This window comes from Ranitomeya variabilis, chromosome 2 (genome assembly GCF_051348905.1).
Source record: "Ranitomeya variabilis isolate aRanVar5 chromosome 2, aRanVar5.hap1, whole genome shotgun sequence".
NCBI classification, from domain to species: Eukaryota; Metazoa; Chordata; class Amphibia; order Anura; family Dendrobatidae; genus Ranitomeya; species Ranitomeya variabilis.
In genome coordinates this window covers 196,344,983-196,364,850 of record NC_135233.1, presented here as the reverse complement: position 1 = coordinate 196,364,850, position 19,868 = coordinate 196,344,983, and the positions used below count along the sequence as shown (strand labels likewise).

The window sequence follows — 19,868 nt, the reverse complement described above, 5'->3', positions numbered from 1 at the left end:
TCCAGCTTGGAAAGGGGCCTTTCTGAAGAAGTCAACCCATAGTGAGCATTGCGCACCCCTGCTTGGTGCGGAAAAACAAAAGAAACAACACCTGTTACAGTGACGGACAGATGAGCTGGAAGCATCCCCACCCTGAGACGGACGGAGTGTCGGGAGAGCACACTCACAACAGAGCAGGCCGATGGCATGGTTGGTCAGCAAGGAGAAAAGTGAGCAGGTTGCGGTGGAGCGCTATGGGTTCCGCATCAATTAAGATGGCTGATTTTATGGCATCACACTGTGTGGAGGCCTAGTTTGGTGGGAGTGGAAGCAGAAGATGGTGCAGCTGGAGCAAGAGGTGCGGCCAGGTTGACTGAGATCATTAGAGACCTCAGCTGAGGCCCCAGCTAAGGCCCAGGATCTGGAGCCCAAACCAAAGATGGAAGTTCCACCGCAAGTCCCGAAACCCTATCTCAAAATGGAGGTGGTCATGTCAGTGTGGCCGAAGCCCTGCGGTCGGGCAGAGCGTCTGAAAGCTATGGTGGCTGCCTTGGTGGTGAGTACATCACAGGCCCGGAGATAAGTATGACATGGGAAACAGCCCCTTGCTCCCAACCCTAGATGTATGTTGAGGAAACCCCAGACCCAGACCCTGCTAATGCCAGATGAATGGCAAAAGTTATCCTGGGGAAGAAAGACCTGGAGATGTGGGTAAGGTCCCAACTAGAGCGCTCCACAGGCAGAGAAGTTGAAGAGCGAATGATGAGTGGGTGTGTCAGATACTTCCACCCTACGAGGGGGTATGGCTTTACAAAGGAGAACGGAACTGCCCACTGGGTATATGTAAATGCCAGTTCCCTGTGGTATGGGCCCATTCCACGGCAAGGGGACTGTCACCGCTTTATACAAGAAGACAGGCTGGTACACGATGGCAGTGTCATTCATCTGGCCAGAAGAGGCAGACTTCCAGGCAGCCGTCCAATCCCAGCATGAAGACCCTACAGCTATGGCTCTCACCCCTCCGTGCCCTACACTATCAGGCCACAAAGAACATACCCAGAAGAGGAGCGGGGAAACAGTTACCAGATCCTCATCTTCCACAGGCAGCACCCATTCCTCACACCTAGGTGAAGCAGCCAGAGCTCCAGCTGAAGTAATTGTTTCTCAAGGCCCCTATTCGACTGCCTACATGGAGAAATCAGGTGCCAAGGAGACCTGGGTGAGAATGCGGCTGCGGAAATCCAACATGGCGGTTGTAAGTAAAAGGTCAGCCTTGACCAAATTAAAGCTGTGCTAGTAGTTACATGTAAAAAAGGAATTGTTCAGCGTTTCGGGGGGAGAAGGCCCAATAGTGATCGGGATCCTCAATGTGGGCCAGAACAACTGAGAAGTTTGGGTTTTCCCCCTGCCAGTTTTCTTTGCGCATCTTTGCACAGCCCCCTGCTGGATTCAGGAACTGTGAATGACAAAGGGGTTTCAAACCATTTTCTGTCCCTAAGGATTGTACACTTTGCCTCATGGATGCTGTCCCATCTCTCCATGAACTATACCTCATACTCTCCGTGAAATTTGACCACAAGGAACTTTGAGCCTGGCGCATGGGCAGCATTGTGTATTTAAAGGATCTGTTGTTCATAAAAGGGACGAGAGGAAAAGGATGACACAATGTTGCAGCCAGGTCAGGATTTTGTGGACTGTGCCCTCATCTACAGGAGTGATGAGGGACTCATGAACTGACGGACCTTTGCTGTATGGGCCTAATAGCTGCTGTTTAAAAAAAAGGGCCTCGGCAGGTGACAGAGCGATTGGCAGCGTTCAGGCGCTCATTAAGGTGGCATGACCTAAGGTGATGCCTAGGGGTTTTACTCGGTACCGGGTCCAGTCGTCATTAAAGGGGTGATCACGGTGGCGGCGACACAGTCCGTGGCCCTGGGTGTCCAAATTAGAGGGAAAGGTCTTTAAAGGGGTTATTGGGAATAAGAATGTTCGTGACGCCACCTGTGGTATTCGGTCAGGGGTGACCGACGCTGCTTAAAGGGGTCCACTGGGGTGATATTGTGGCAGCAGGTATGTATAGTTTCTAACAGGTGAAGCTCGGTCCCCAGGGCTCCCGGTGTATTTGGCAGAGATGGTGTGGTGCCGGAAATAATCAGAGGACACAAGGTTGCAGTCTCTTTTACCTGTTTACTGGAGATTCACGGCCACAGTCCAGGGTACCGGTAACAGGTGCAGGCGAGGTCCAGTCGGCCTGGAAGAGATTATAGATCCCCCTTTCCAGGTTAGGTTGTAAGCCTTCCTTCTTGCGCTGTAAGGCGAGTCCCTTGCTGCATTAGGCCTCATACAAGGTGCTCTCTTTCCCTGTCCTAAGACAGTAACCGCATGGTATGCAACACAAGCCTTTTTACATGGGTCTCTCAGATGACTCCGGGCTCTGTATGTTGCTGTACCTTCGGGTGTGGGTGCGGACAGACGACTTAGAATCTTCTACCCTCCGGTTCTGCTGTGGGACATACAGTTCCACACAGACTCGGGCTCCCAGTGACTGGTTCCTGTGCTCCAGCGTGGAAGGAGCTCTGTCACAGCTCCCTTCCAGCTCCTTAACACTCCTGTGCTTCCTTCCTCTGGCAGGTTCTACAAATGCAACGCTGTCTCCTTGTTTTCTCGAAGCTGCATGGCCCCAGCTGTTCTGCTCACTCTCCTCTCCCAGACTGTCCTCTCTGACTGTCTGCCACAATCTCCCTCCAAAATTGAACTCACTCCTCCTCCAAGCCAGAATATATATATATCTAGGGAAGCTCCCCTGAAATCAGGTCTAGAGCTCCCCCTTCTGGCCTGTAATCAGAACATGTTGCATGCAAGTGCCACCTGTTAAAGGGATCCTCCTCGCTTCCAGGCATGGTATCACCCTCCCCGAAAGGAAGGCAACACCATTGTAACAACCGGTTTCCTGGGATGTTACAGATACATACAGTGGGGCAAAAAAGTATTTAGTCAGTCAGCAATAGTGCAAGTTCCACCACTTAAAAAGATGAGAGGCGTCTGTAATTTACATCATAGGTAGACCTCAACTATGGGAGACAAACTGAGAAAAAAAAATCCAGAAAATCACATTGTCTGTTTTTTTATCATTTTATTTGCATTTTATGGTGGAAAATAAGTATTTGGTCAGAAACAAAATTTCATCTCAATACTTTGTAATATATCCTTTGTTGGCAATGACAGAGGTCAAACGTTTTCTGTAAGTCTTCACAAGGTTGCCACACACTGTTGTTGGTATGTTGGCCCATTCCTCCATGCAGATCTCCTCTAGAGCAGTGATGTTTTTGGCTTTTCGCTTGGCAACACGGACTTTCAACTCCCTCCAAAGGTTTTCTATAGGGTTGAGATCTGGAGACTGGCTAGGCCACTCCAGGACCTTGAAATGCTTCTTACGAAGCCGCTCCTTCATTGCCCTGGCGGTGTGCTTTGGATCATTGTCATGTTGAAAGACCCAGCCACGTTTCATCTTCAATGCCCTTGCTGATGGAAGGAGGTTTGCACTCAAAATCTCACGATACATGGCCCCATTCATTCTTTCATGTACCCGGATCAGTCGTCCTGGCCCCTTTGCAGAGAAACAGCCCCAAAGCATGATGTTTCCACCACCATGCTTTACAGTAGGTATGGTGTTTGATGGATGCAACTCAGTATTCTTTTTCCTCCAAACACGACAAGTTGTGTTTCTACCAAACAGTTCCAGTTTGGTTTCATCAGACCATAGGACATTCTCCCAAAACTCCTCTGGATCATCCAAATGCTCTCTAGCAAACTTCAGACGAGCCCGGACATGTACTGGCTTAAGCAGTGGGACACGTCTGGCACTGCAGGATCTGAGTCCATGGTGGCGTAGTGTGTTACTTATGGTAGGCCTTGTTACATTGGTCCCAGCTCTCTGCAGTTCATTCACTAGGTCCCCCCGCGTGGTTCTGGGATTTTTGCTCACCGTTCTTGTGATCATTCTGACCCCACGGGGTGGGATTTTGCGTGGAGCCCCAGATCGAGGGAGATTATCAGTGGTCTTGAATGTCTTCCATTTTCTAATTATTGCTCCCACTGTTGATTTCTTCACTCCAAGCTGGTTGGCTATTGCAGATTCAGTCTTCCCAGCCTGGTGCAGGGCTACAATTTTGTTTCTGGTGTCCTTTGACAGCTCTTTGGTCTTCACCATAGTGGAGTTTGGAGTCAGACTGTTTGAGGGTGTGCACAGGTTTCTTTTTATACTGATAACAAGTTTAAACAGGTGCCATTACTACAGGTAATGAGTGGAGGAAAGAGGAGACTCTTAAAGAAGAAGTTACAGGTCTGTGAGAGCCAGAAATCTGGATTGTTTGTTTCTGACCAAATACTTATTTTCCACAAGAATATGCAAATAAAATGATAAAAACACAGACAATGTGATTTTCTGGATTTTTTTTTCTCAGTTTGTCCCCCATAGTTGAGGTCTACCTATGATGTAAATTACAGACGCCTCTCATCTTTTTAAGTGGTGGAACTTGCACTATTGCTGAATGACTAAATACTTTTTTGCCCCACTGTATATGACCTTATATACTATATATACCAGCTCATACCACTGCCTCCGTACCCCCCGACAAAACTGAACGCGAACTGTGCGTAGGGGTACAGGGCGGTGTGATCCGATGATATAATGGCACATGGTATGCATAGGTTGTCCCCTTATCTTGCATAAGATTCCATTATAGGGGGATACAATTGATATATCAGTCTACTTTATTAACACTGATGTATTGCTGACCTTTATTATAGGTGAATCTATGCTTATACTGTATGTGAAGTTTTTTCATACTGATTGTATACAGCAGGTTTAATTTTTCAGATCTAAATGATACCCTGCTATATATAAATTTTTGAATTATTGGACATAAAAAGAAATATTTACACCAATACTGTATAATAAATCATTTATATATTTACCATTATTGTGCAAGTAATCACTGCCCTATTCTCTCTGTTTTTTAAGGGTTTTTAGTGGGGTTATTGTATTATTTGTATGCTGTGTCTAACCAATTTGATAATAATGGTTGAGAATATAAAAATTATTCAATGTGATGGATATGACTTATTATTCTTGGTGGTATTTGGTCTGATATGTGAAAAAAAGGTAACCTGGACTCAGATGAACATAAATGGAGCGCCCGCTAGGACCGTGGGATACTCAGTACTGGGTCCGGTGGTACTTAACCCCTTCATGACCCAGCCTATTTTGGCCTTAATGACCTTGCCATTTTTTGCAATTCTGACCAGTGTCCCTTTATGAGGTAATAACTCAGGAACGCTTCAACGGATCCTTGCGGTTCTGAGAATGTTTTTTCGTGACATATTGGGCTTCATGTTAGTGGTAAATTTAGGTCGATAATTTCTGAGTTTATTTGTGAAAAAAACGGAAATTTGGCGAAAAATTTGAAAATTTTGCAATTTTCACACTTTGAATTTTTATTCTGTTAAACCAGAGAGTTATGTGACACAAAATAGTTAATAAATAACATTTCCCACATGTCTACTTTACATCAGCACAATTTTGGAAACAAATTTTTTTTTTTGCTAGGAAGTTATAAGGGTTAAAATTTGGCCAGTGATTTCTCATTTTTACAACAAAATTTACAAAACCATTTTTTTTAGGGACCACCTCACATTTGAAGTCAGTTTGAGGGTTCTATATGGCTGAAAATACCCAAAAGTGACACCATTCTAAAAACTGCACCCCTCAAGGTGCTCAAAACCACATTCAAGAAGTTTATTAACCCTTCAGGTGTTTCACAGCAGCAGAAGCAACATGGAAGTAAAAAATGAACATTTAACTTTTTAGTCACAAAAATGATCTTTTCGCAACAATTTTTTTATTTTCCCAAGGGTAAAAGGAGAAACTGGACCACGAACGTTGTTGTCCAATTTGTCCTGAGTACGCTGATACCTCATATGTGGGGGTAAACCACTGTTTGGGCGCACGGCAGGGCTCGGAAGGGAAGGAGCGCCATTTGACTTTTTGAATGAAAAATTGGCTCCAATCTTTAGCGGACACCATGTCGCGTTTGGAGAGCCCCCGTGTGCCTAAACATTGGAGCTCCCCCACAAGTGACCCCATTTTGGAAACTAGACCCCCCAAGGAACTTATCTAGAAGCATAGTGAGCACTTTAAACCCCCAGGTGCTTCACAAATTAATCCGTAAAAATGAAAAAGTACTTTTTTTTCACACAAAATTTCTTTTAGCCTCAATTTTTTCATTTTCACATGGGCAACAGGATAAAATGGATCCTAAAATTGGTTGGGCAATTTCTCCTGAGTACGCCAATACCTCATATGTGGGGGTAAACTACTGTTTGGGCACATGGTAAGGCTCGGGAGGGAAGGAACGCCATTTGACTTTTTGAATGAAAAATTATCTCCATCGTTAGCGGACACCATGTCAGGTTTGGAGAGGCCCTGTGTGCCTAAACATTGGAGCTCCCCCACAAGTGACCCCATTTTGGAAACTAGACCCCCAAAGGAACTTATCTAGATGCACAGGGAGCACTTTAAACCCCCAGGTGCTTCACAAATTAATCCGTAAAAATGAAAAAGTACTTTTTTTTCACACAAAATTTCTTTTAGCCTCAATTTTTTCATTTTCACATGGGCAACAGGATAAAATGGATCCTAAAATTTGTTGGGCAATTTCTCCTGAGTACGCTGATACCTCATATGTGGGGGTAAACCACTGTTTGGGTGCACGGCAAGGCTCGGAAGGGAAGGCGCGCCATTTGACTTTTTGAATGGAAAATTAGCTCCAATCGTTAGTGGACACCATGTCGCGTTTGGAGAGCCCCTGTGTGCCTAAACATTGGAGCTCCCCTACAAGTGACCCCATTTTGGAAATTAATCTAGATGCATAGTGAGCACTTTAAACCCCCAGGTGCTTCACAGAAGTTTATAACGCAGAGCCATGAAAATAAAAAAAATATTTTTCTTTCCTCAAAAATGATTTTTAGCCCGGAGTTTTTTATTTTCCCAAGGATAATAGGAGAAATTGGACCCCAAATGTTGTTGTCCAGTTTGTCCTGAGTACGATGATACCCCATATGTGGGGGTAAACCACTGTTTGGGCACATGCCGGGGCTCGGAAGGGAAGTAGTGACGATTTGGAATGCAGACTTTGATGGAATGGTCTGCGGGAATCATGTTACGTTTGCAGAGCCCCTGATGTGCCTAAACAGTAGAAACCCCCCACAAGTGACCCCATTTTGGAAACTAGACCCCCCAAGGAACTTATCTAGATGTGTGGTGAGCACGTTCAACCCCCAAGTGCTTCACAGAAGTTTACAACGCAGCGCCGTGAAAATAAAAAATCATTTTTCTTTCCTCAAAAATGATTTTTTAACCCACAATTTTTTATTTTCCCAAGGGTAACAGGAGAAATTGGACCCCAAAGTTGTTGTGCAGTTTCTCCTGAGTACGCTGATACCCCATATGTGGGGGTAAACCACTGTTTGGGCACATGCCGGGGCTCGGAAGGGAAGTAGTGACGATTTGGAATGCAGACTTTGATGGAATGGTCTGCGGGAATCATGTTACGTTTGCAGAGCCCCTGATGTGCCTAAACAGTAGAAACCCCCCACAAGTGACCCCATTTTGGAAACTAGACCCCCCAAGGAACTTATCTAGATGTGTGGTGAGCACGTTCAACCCCCAAGTGCTTCACAGAAGTTTACAACGCAGAGCCGTGAAAATAAAAAATCATTTTTCTTTCCTCAAAAAAGATGTTTTAGCAAGCAATTGTTTATTTTCACAAGGGTAACAGGAGAAATTGGACCCCAATATTTGTTGCCCAGTTTGCTGTGAGTACGCTGATACCTCATATGTGGGGGTAAACCACTGTTTGGGCGCACATCAGGGCTCGGAAGGGAAGTAGTGACATTTGAAATGCAGACTTTGATGGAATGGTCTGCGGGCGTCACGTTGCATTTGCAGAGCCCCTGATGTGCCTAAACAGTAGAAAGCCCCCCTAAGTGACCCCATTTTGGAAACTAGACCCCCCAAAGAACTTATCTAGATGTGTGGTGAGCACGTTCAACCCCCAAGTGCTTCACAGAAGTTTACAACGCAGAGCCGTGAAAATTAAAAATCATTTTTCTGTCCTCAAAAAAGATGTTTTAGCAAGCAATTTTTTTTTCACAAGGGTAGCAGGAGAAATTGGACCCCAACAGTTGTTGCCCAGTTTGTCCTGAGTACGCTGGTATCCCATATGTGGGGGTAAACCACTGTTTGGGCGCACGTCGGGGCTTGGAAGGGAGGGCGCACCATTTGACTTTTTGAACGCAAGATTGGCTGGAATCAATGGTGGCGCCATGTTGCGTTTGGAGACCCCTGATGTGCCTAAACAGTGGAAACCCCTCAATTCTAACTTCAACACTAACCCCAACACACCCCTAACCCTAATCCCAACTGTAGCCATAACCCTAATCACAACCCTAACCCCAACACACCCCTAACCACAACCCTAACCCCAACACACCCGTAACCCTAAATCCAACCCTAACCCTAATCCTAACCCTAATCCCAACCCTACCCACAACTGTAACCCCAACACAACCCTAACCCTATCCTTAACCCTAACCACAAGCCTAATCTTAACCCTATTTCCAACCCTAGCCCTAATTCCAACCCTAAGGGTACCGTCTCACATAACGATTTACCAACGATCACGACCAGCGATACGACCTGGCCGTGATCGTTGGAAAGTCGTTGTGTGGTTGCTGGGGAGCTGTCACACAGACCGCTCTCCAGCGACCAACGATGCCAAGGTCCTGGGTAACCAGGGTAAACATCGGGTTACTAAGCGCAGGGCCGTGCTTAGTAACCCGATGTTTATCGTGGTTACCAGCGTAAAAGTAAAAAAAAAAAAAAACGTACATACTCACATTTCGGTGTCCTTCAGGTCCCTTGCCGTCTGCTTCCCGCTCTGACTGAGTGCCGCCATACAGTGAGAGCAGAGCGCAGCGGTGACGTCACTGCTGTGCTGTGCTCTCACTTTCCGGCCGGCAGACAGTCAGAGCGGGAAGCAGACGGCAAGGGACCTGAAGGACACCGAAATGTGAGTATGTACGTTTTTTGTTTTTTTTTACTTTTACGCTGGTAACCACGGTAAACATCGGGTTACTAAGCGCGGCCCTGCGCTTAGTAACCCGATGTTTACCCTGGTTACAAGCGAACGCATCGCTGGATCGCTGTCACAACGATCCAGCGATGACAGCGGGAGATCCAGCGACGAAAGAAAGTTCCAAACGATCTGCTACGACGTACGATTCTCAGCAGGGTCCCTGATCGCTGCTGCGTGTCAGACACAGCGATATCGTATGGATATCGCTGGAACGTCAAGGATCGTACCGTTGTAGCGATCAAAGTGCCACTGTGAGACGGTACCCTAACTCTAATTCCAACCCTAACCCTAAGGGTATGTGCCCACGTTGCGGATTCGTGTGAGATTTTTCTGCACGATTTTTGAAAAATCTGCAGGTAAAAGGCACTGCGTTTTACCTGCAGATTTACAGCAGATTTCCAGTGTTTTTTTTGTGCGGATTTCACCTGCGGATTCCTATTGAGGAACAGGTGTAAAACGCTGTGGAATCCGCACAAAGAATTGACATGCTGCAGAAAATACAACGCAGCGTTTCTGCACGGAATTTTCCGCACCATGGGCACAGCGGATTTGGTTTTCCATAGGTGTACATGGTACTGTAAACCTGATGGAAAACTGCAACGAATTCGCAGCGGCCAATCCGCTGCGGATCCGCAGCCAAATCCGCTGCGGATCCGCGGCCAATCCGCTGCGGATCCGCGGCCAATCCGCTGCGGATCCACAGCCAAATCCGCACATGCCATAACCCTAACCCTAACCCTACCCGTAACCCTAACCCTACCCCTAACCCTACCCCTAGTTCTAACCCTAACCCTAGTGGAAAACGAAAAAAAAAAAAAAAATATTTTCTTTATTTTATTATTCTCCCTACCTATGGGGGTGATCAAGGGGGGGGTATTTATTATTTTTTTTATTTTGATCGCTGTGATAGAACCTACCACAGCGATCAAAATGTACTTGTAAGGAATCTGCCAGCTGGCAGATTCGGCGGGCGCACTGAGCATGCGCCCGCCATTTTCCAAGATGGCGGCGCCCAGCGAGGAGACGTCCGGACACCGGGAGGATCGGTAAGTATGAAGGGGTGGTGGGGGGGTGGATCGGAGCACAGGGGGGGTGATCGGACCACAGGGGGGAGCGGACAGGAGGACGGGGGAGCCGGCAGGCGGACGGAGGGGACCGGACCCCATAACGGAGCACTGGGGGGGCGATCGGTGGGGTGGGGGGGGGTCACTTCAGGTTTTCCAGCCATGGCCGATGATATTGCAGCATCGGCCATGGCTGGATTGTAATATTTCACCTGTTTTTTAGGTGAAATATTACAAATCGCTCTGATTGGCAGTTTCACTTTCAACAGCCAATCAGAGCGATCGTAGCCACGGGGGGGTGAAGCCACCCCCCCTGGGCTGAAGCACCACTCCCCCTGTCTCTGCAGATCGGGTAAAATGAGAGTTAACCCCTTCACCCGATCTGCAGGGACGCGATCATTCCATGATGCATACGCTGCGTCATAGGTCGCATTGGCACCGACTTTCATGACGCAGCGTATGCGTCAAAGGTCGTGAAGGGGTTAAAGGGGTGGTCACAGTGGCAGTGACCCGGTCCGTGGCCCTGGGCGTCCAGTTAAAGGGGATGTGAATGAAAGTGGAAAATAAAGTCTATAAAGGAAATGTTTGTGACGCCACCTGTGGTACTCGGAAATGGAGATGTTAGCCGACGCTGCTGTGCAGTCCTCTGGGGCAGATGATAATGCAGTTGAGTTGTTAAAGCTCTCCACAGGTAGAGCTTGGTCCCCAGGGCAGTTAGTGGGATAGGTAGCAATGTTGCTAGTGGCAGGTAGTGGTGCAGAGTAGGTGATGCCGGAAAGAAATGGAAGGACACAACATGTTACAGTTTTCACAGTTTTACTTACAGTTCGGGCCCCCAGCCGGGGTGCTGTGTCCTCCAGGTGTGAAGTCCAGGAAACTCTCTGGCAAGATGGGCACCTGTATAGAACTCCTCTATTGTATGCCTCTCCTGGCCGTTTTTCTGCACTGGCTACCTCCCCTCCTGCCCTGCGCTTGCCACCCAGTGTCCCAAGCCAGTGAACGCAGGTCTTGTGAGGTGACGTACTCTCTGTCCCCTGGACCCTCTGTGTTCACCTTTTCAGCGAATAGGTGCAAGTTTGGCTGCTGCACATACAGTCACAGCAGCCTCCAGATTGCTAGCTGGAGCTTGAAGCTGTCCCACTAGTTCAGCGGCCGGTCCCCTACTGCAGCCTGGTTCCTTCACTTTTGGATATGGGTCCCACAGGTGGCCAACGCACTTCCCGTGTCCATGGAACCCCTTCTAGCTTCCTGGGAGCTTCTTGCTCTCCCTCTCCCTTCAGCCTGTCAGTAGCTGCAGACCCCCACGCCTGCTTAACTCCACTTCCTTTCTCCAACTCCCTTGAGTGTCTCACTCAGTGTGTCCTAGCTCTCCCCTCTTTCCTACCTTCCTCCACCCACACCATCTACCTATTAACTCTCTTCAGCCTGGAATGAGGCCATACTCCCTTAGGGTACACCCAGGTGCCCTGACAGGAGAAGTGTGGTGTTGGATGCAGGTGTTAGAGTTCTGTACAATGTTCCCTTCCTACCAGAGAGTTGGGATACTACACCTCTGGCTGAGATGCAGTACCTCTGTGGCATCTGGACCTTCAGGGGTGCCACATAAATGCTAGGGTCCTAACTAAGAGGACCAGTTGTTTTAAGTAATGTGCAGGAGGAGATAACAGGACATGCCCATGGACTATCGGATCTACGGGTCCAGAGATCTTGGGCTCTGTATTCTGGGGTTAGTGCATCTATTGCAATGAACAATATATACCCATGGAGGAAGAGACAATTGGTTTTAGGTGTTTCATGCGTTGCCTTCCAGGTCCCTGAATGGCCGAGAACGACTCATGTTCAAAGGGGGAGGAATGTAAGAGTGGTGGACTGTACGCTCATGTTCCTACCCCTGAAGACACCAAGCTCATCATGTAGATGTTGTCATGTGTTTTATACATATACTGTGTTATGTGAAATGTGGACAAGGTACTGTAGTAGTGTGTGTATTGTAAACAGACTGTGATATGGTGTTGCACAGCATAGGTTAGAGATATGGATTAGAATCTGGGACACAAGATAAGGACATAGTAGGCATAGTGCATACTGTTATAGGATAGTAACAATAGATAGCTGAAGGTCTAGGATAAGATAGTATGATACAGTGAATGTTTGGGTCCAGCCCACAGTGGGAGTGGGCTAGTGCCAGTGAAAAGCAGGCACTTCCTGATAGTTAGTAAGATAGGGAAGTACAGTAATCAAGGTCAAGTTCAAGTGCAGTGGGCTGCTAGTGTCAGTAAGTATCTATCGTTCATGGTAGTATGATCCATCCCACGTATGATAGCACATTGGGACTAGGACGCAATATTCCTGTAAAGTGCCAGGGCATTATGGAGCAGCAGCAATGTAAAAAATTAATAAAAATTCTAAAAATATTAAAAAAACACAAAATAAAAAGCAAAAAGTAGAAAAAATATTAATCCAATAAATACATTTATGTAAAAAAAAAGTGCTCATATTTTGTGTTGCTGAACGACCCATCCTATAAAACTGTCATAAAAAAAAACAAGGCAAGAAACTACCGTATTTTCCGGCGTATAAGACGACTGGGCGTATAAGACGACCCCCCAACTTTACCAGTTAAAAAATAAAATCTTCTTAAAAGTCGGGGGTCTTCTTATACACCGTATGTCATCTTATAGGGCCGGTGAATATGTGCCTTTTGGGGGGGGGAGTGATCCTGATGACGACGAGGGGGCGTCTCACAGGAAAGTGAGTATCCCCCATTACCTTATCATAGCGCTGCAGCGTGGGGTCTCTGTGCTGGGAGCGGCGGCTGCTGTGCTGTGGTGCGGCGGCTCCTCTTCTGCAGTGTGGGGCCTCTGTGCTGTGGGGTGGCGGCGGCGGCGTATCTTTATGCAGTCGGGGCTCCTCCGGCATCTCATTAAAGCCTGGAGGCCCCGCCAGCAACTCCATCGGTACAATGCGGTGGCCTCCGGGAAAATGGCCGCTGCTCAGATTCAGATCTCGTCCCGAGATCTCGGGAGACGAGATCTGAATCTGAGCAGCAGCCATTTTCCCGGAGGCAGCTCAATAGGTGCTATGCGGTGGCCTCCGGGAAAATGGCCGCTGGGGGCTGCGCATGCTCAGATTCAGATCTCGTCCCGAAATCTCGGGACACGAGATCTGAATCTAAGCAGCGGCCATTTTCCTGGAGGCCACCTCATTACACCGATGGAGTTGCCGGCGGGGCTTCCAGGCTTTGAGATGCCGGAGGAGCCCCGACTGCATGAAGATACGCCGCCGCCACCGCCCCACAGCACCAGAGGCCCCACACTGCAGAAGAGGAGCCGCCGCACCACAGCACAGCAGCCGCCGCTCCCAGCACAGAGACCCCACGCTGCAGCGCTATGATAAGGTAATGGGGGATACTCACTTTCCTGTGAGACGCCCCCTCGTCATCATCAGGACCAATCCCCCCCCACCCACCATATACACCCGGCGTACAAGGCGATTCCCGGCGTACAAGATGACCCCCGACTTTTAAGAAGATTTTCAGGGGTTAAAAAGTCGTCTTGTACGCCGGAAAATACGGTATGTTTTATCATCATACCGCCGAATAAAAAGTGGAATAAAACGCTATCAAAAAGAAGATTGTAAATAAAAATGGTATCTCTGAAAACATCTGTCATCTTGTCCCATAAAAATCAAGCTGCCATACAGCTTTGTCAGCGGAAAAATGAAAAAGTTATAGCTCTCAGAATAAAGAGATGCAAAAACAATAATTTTTTCTATAAAATATTTTTTATTCTGTAAAAGCTGCTAAAAATAAAAAAGCAATATAAATGAGGTATCATTTCAATCGTACTGACCAGAAGAATAAAACTGCATTTTCACTTGGAACGACATAACAAAAAACTCCAAAAAATCAATTCCTGAATTGCTGGTTTTTGTTCATTCTGCCTCTCAAACTTCGGAATAGAAAGCGTACAAAAAATGTAATGGGACTGAAAATGGTGCTAATAAAAATGTCAACTCGTCCTGCAAAAAAACAGCTGTCACTTTGTTAGCTAAAATATGGAAACATTATCGCTATTAAAATATGGCAATGAATAAAAACCGTCTTTGAGTGTGTGACAGCAGCCAAACATAAAAATCGGATATGAATCTGGTATCGCTGTAATCGTACAGACCCGGAGAATAAAGTCGCCTAATCATTTATACAGCACAAGGAACAGCGTCAAAAAAATATATAAAAACAATTCTTCACTTGCTTTTGATTTGTTCATTCTGCCTCCCAAAGATCAAAGTAAGGTTCGGCGCATATGTGGACACCGTCTGACCTATGATCCAACTGAATGTGTTTTTTACGCATGCATAAAAGCGCTATCCGCCACTGTTTTGTGCACTTCTGAAAAGAAGGGCACAGCTGAACAGAGGCCAGACAGAATCCAGAGTAACTCTGCTGCCTCATTATAGTGAATGGATCCCTCGGGGTTTCATCTGTCACGTCACTCAGAAATTTAGATGGAAGTCTCAAAGTGCTCATCATAGGGCGCAGGATAAATGTGATCGTAAATATTATGTAAAATGTTCCCAACAAAAGTTTCAACTCAATCTACAAAAAAAACAAGTCTCCACTCAGCTCAGTCTTCTATTAACAAAAATATAGGGGCTTTCACGTTACTTGCAGCACAAAGGCTCTGGAAAAGCACTATGGCTCCTCAATCTCCAAAAGAAATTCAGAAAATTCTGCACTCCCAAATCCAAACGCCCCCTCCTTTCTCAGCCCCAAAGTGTGCCTAAACCACATTTAGCATCCACATATTTGGCATTTCTGTAATGATAACAGACCGATTAATTTACAGGTGCATGTCTACAGAAGGAAGAGCTGGGCACCACAACGTACTGGGCACTACAACGTACTGGTGACTGCAAGGTACTGGGCACTACAGTGGCAGTTTGCAAATTTCACTCAGCAACATCCATTGCTGCTTGTTTCTGGATAACACCCATGGAGTTAAAATAGTCACTACACCTGTAGTGTAGATAAATTTCCAAAGAGTTATAATTTCCAAAGTGGGGTCATTTGAGGGGGGATTCTGCTCTTCTAGCACTTAGGGGTTTTGCAAACTATTCTAGCAAAATCTGTTCCATTGGAGGAAAATAGCGCTTCTTCCCTCCCGAGTCTTGCCATGTGATTGAAAGCAGTAATGTACAGCCATATTTGAGGTATTGCCACATTCAGCAGAAATTGAGGGACTAATTTTGGTGGTATTTAATTTTTTACCCATTTCCCAGTGTGAAAGTGTAAAATCTGGGGCTAAAACAAAATTTTGGTGGTAAAAATGTAATTATTTTTTCTTCACTGCCCAATGGTATAAAATTCTGTGACACGCCTGTGGTGTCAATATGATCACTGCACCTGTAAATGAATTAATTGAGAGGTGTAGTTTGTAAAATAGGGTCACCTTTGGGGGGGTTCTGCTGTTCTGGAGCCTCAGGGGCTCTACTAATATGAAATGGCACCCTCAAACCAGTGTAGTAAACTCTGAAATCCAATATGGTGCTTCTTCCCTTTTGAGCTTTGCACTGTGCCTCAAAAGTAGTTTTCACCCACATATGGGGTATTGGTGGACTCGGGGGAAATTGCACAACAAATTTTGGGGTCTATTTTCCCCTCTTAACCTTGTGAAAATAAAACATTTGGGGTTAAAAGGATATTTTTTGTGGGAAAAAATAGATATGTATTGTTTTTATGGCTCAACATTATAAACTTATATGAAGCCCCTGTGGGTTTAAGGTGCATACCACACTTCTACATAAATTCCTTGATGGGTCTAGTTTACAAAATGGGGTTACTTGTGGGGGGGGTTCTACTGTTTAGGCACATCAGAGGCTCTCAAAACGCGACATGACACCCACAGAACATTCCATCAAAATCTCCTTTCTAAAACGTCGCTCAATCCTTTCTGAGCTCTGCTGTGCACCCAAACAGTAGTTTCACCCCACATATGGGGTATCAGCGTACTTAGAAGAAATTGCTCAACAAATTTTTGGGTCCATTTTCTTCTGTTACCCTTGTGAAAATAAAAAATTTGGGGCTAGAAAACATTTTTGTGGGAAAAACATTTTTTTAATTTTAACTGCTTAACGTTATAAACTTCTATGAAGTACCTGGGGGTTCAATGTACTCACCACACATCTAGACAAGTTCCTTGAAGGGTCTAGTTTCTAAAATGGTGTCACTTGTGGGGGATTTTCACTCTTTAGGCACATCAGTGGCTCTCCAAACGTGACATGGCGTCAACTAATGATTCCAGCAAATTTTGCATTCAAAAAGTCAAATGGCGCTCCTTCCATTCCGAGCCCTGCCATGTACCCAAACAGTAGTTTTCCTCCACATATTGTGTATTAGTGCACTCAGGAGAAATTTTACAACAAATGGTATGATGCATTTTCTCCTGTTACCCTTATGTAATTAAAAAGAATTGGGGCTAAAAGAACATTTTTGTAGGAAAAATGTGATTTTTTTAATTTTTATAGCTCAACATAATAAACTGTTGTGAAGCAGCTGTGGGTTCAAGTTGCTCACCACATATCCAGATAAGTTCCCTGAGGAGTCTAGTTTCTGAAATAAGGTCACTTATGGGGTGTTTTCACTGTTCAGGCTCTCCAAATGTGACAAAGCGACCGTAATTAGTCCAGCAAATTTTTCATTTAAAAAGTCAAATGGCGCTCTTTCCCTTCTGAGCCCTGCCGTGTGCCAAACAGTAGTGTTCTCCCATATATGAGGTATTAGCGTACTCAGTCGAATTTGGACAACAAATTGCAATTTCTCATGTTACCCTTGTCGAAATGCAGAATTTGGGCCAAATGTTTTGCAAATTTTGTCATGGGTTGTTAAATTTTTCTGAATTTTTTTTTTTTCTGGTTAAAACATGGCAAAGACAAAGACACATTTATCCCCGGATATCAGGAAGCTTATTATTCTGACAGTGAAGTCAGGTAAAAGCCAAAAAGTGGAACTATGGAATTCATCGGCTCTTAGAGTCAAGTCACGTTTAATAAAGAAAGAGAAAGAAGGTTATGGAACAGCTGACAAACCGAGAAGAAGACAACCACAGAAAACTTCCTCCAAAGTTGATCACATTATTAAAAAAGTCAGGATGCGATATCCATAAAACTGCTGTACAGATTTCACATGAAATGCAAGAAGAATATGGGGAAAAAGTGAGTCATGATATCAGCTATGGTGTGAGGTTCTCATCTCACCACCATTCAAAATACCCTCAGGGGTTAACTAACAAATATTGCCTGGAGGGGTCCCCAAATATTAAAACATAATCTTTAATCAATTATTAAAAGGACAAATATCACAAACAAACCAAATAAAGTGCTCGTGCAAACCAGTGCTCATTAAAAAATGGTTTGGTCTCACCACTGTTGACGGGCAAAAGATCCCGGCCTCCTTCCAGAAGTATCTCGCCGAGAAATGGATCCACACAAGAAAAAGGGGAATATATATGGGGATAGAGACATAAGCGGTATGTAATGATTTCCTAGACTCCCTGTCGTGCCCCAGTATTGCTCCTGTCCTAACAAAGACCAGCCCCAAGTGGACCCTATAGTGATACCTCCAATGATATGGGGCTAAATACTCCCTACGCGTTTCTTCCCCAATGGTGGGGATTCATCAGGGGAGTTAATATAAAGATTTGGGAAGCATGAAAAAATGAATCCTGCCCTTAAGTCAAAAAAGGCCCTGCAGTGGCAAAGTGCCTAGTCAGAGAAAGTGACTGCCCATGTCACTGTCAAGAAGAGAGATAAACTATAGAAGGGTATCAAATCTAATTTTTATCAATATCATTAAAAATACGGTAGATTAACCTAGAGTAGAAGGACAAATTTATACCGACCAACCTTCACAAACATATAGAGTGAAAGTGCTCATAAAGAATGGTTCAATCTCACCCATATGTCTTGATGAGATGTATTCCTCCAAGGTCTAAAGTTGGCGGGAGCAATTGTAGAATGGAATCTGGCACTAAAGTACCCTGTCGGGCCCCGTATAATACTCCTGCCCTTTCCAGGGCAGTACTCGAGTGGGCACTGCCTGATATAGTACCCCAAAGTAACCGTCCCTACACGTTTCCTCCTCAGTATCGAGCATTCTTCAGGGGAGTTTATATATTAGCAAAAAGGGAGAGAGACAAAAGTGTCAGGAGACCCATTAACCCTCTTAGTAACCTAGTGTTACTTGTACAGATCTTTGCATTACTGAGGCCAACCACCTTGGTGGCACATATCTGCCATCCAGGACCTCTCCTCCTGCTTTTTTACAAAGGTAGTGAACACATCGTGGCACCATGATCTTTTGCGCTCTTGCATACGCATACTCCCGATTTCAATGCAAGCTGCGGTAAGGACCAGATGGGTGATGCAGAGAGGTCGGAGAGGTGAGCGAGAAGGTGAGCATAAGGATTTTTGTTCTGTTTTTAACCTTTTGATGGCTTTTTACGGTTCAGAAATATGGCGGCAAGCAGATGCTATTTTACTGAATCAACACGGAAGCGAATTACAAAAAATATGCATTTTGGTAAATGCAGATCTTTGTAATATCCAAGTAGAATTCTTCACCCTTAAATTCACCATCGTAACAGGAAAATGGATGTGACCCACAAAAAGCTGTAAGAAGCAAACCCCCACAGTTTGTATGCTGGAAGAGCACAATCCTGGAAGTTTTTACTGTGATAAATGTTTAGTTATATTCTTTTGTGAGTATAATAGAAAGAACAAAGTTATTTTAAGAAGGAAAAAAGGAAAAAATCCAGCAAAATAAATCCTTTAAAACTAACTTTTATTAAAAAATGTAAATTATTAGAATATTATATAATATTATTAGCATAAATTATATAATATATTACATTATAAGTATATATAAGTTCTATAATATTATATTATAATATATAAAAAACACAGTTCTTACATTATTTGCATATTTTTTATTTTTTTATTAATTTATGCAATGTGTAAGGACTGTGTCTGAAATGTGTTTTTATTGATGTTGGAACTGGATTTTTTAGCTTTTTATATTTTTCAGTAAACTTGATTCTTTAAGGATTCATTTTGCTGGATGTTTTCTTTTTTCTTGTCTGGCAATTTGCAGTACTACAAGTACTCCCCACAACCTGAATCCTGATCCTCTGAGGTGAGTGGACCTTCCCTCATTTGTTCCTTCTAAGACCGAATTCACGCGGTCAGTATTTTACATCAGTATTTGTAGCCAAAACCAACAGAGGAACAATTAGAGGAAAAGTATAGAAACATATGCACCACTTCTGTATTTATCACCCACTCCTGGTTTTGGTTACAAATACTGATGTAAAATACTGACCGAATACTGAGCGTGTGAACGTGGCTTGTATACAAAGGATGTTATAGCTCAAATTTGATATTAATGAGATCTTTGCATATTCATCTGCATCGATATAGTACGTATGTTCCTCCACCGTCCTACCTGTCCAGGGATCCTGCTGTCTGACGTCTGTGTAATTGCCATCCGTGTACTCCACATATAGTGCTTTCTTGTATATTTGAGAACCAGGTGGCTTTAAAAATGACCTGAAATATGGAATCAGGAAACACAAAC

General features: G+C 44.9%; 1 protein-coding gene across 2 annotated transcripts in view; it reads right to left on the bottom strand.

Moving 5' to 3' along the window:
* LOC143804872 (coagulation factor VIII-like) overlaps positions 1-19,868 on the bottom strand; it is a 252,139-nt gene that overhangs the window by 227,676 nt on the left and 4,595 nt on the right. For both annotated transcript variants that reach the window (XM_077283404.1, XM_077283405.1), the window contains one exon: positions 19,737-19,840. In XM_077283404.1, the coding sequence (XP_077139519.1) occupies positions 19,737-19,840 (104 nt within the window). The remainder of the gene's footprint in view (positions 1-19,736; positions 19,841-19,868) is intronic.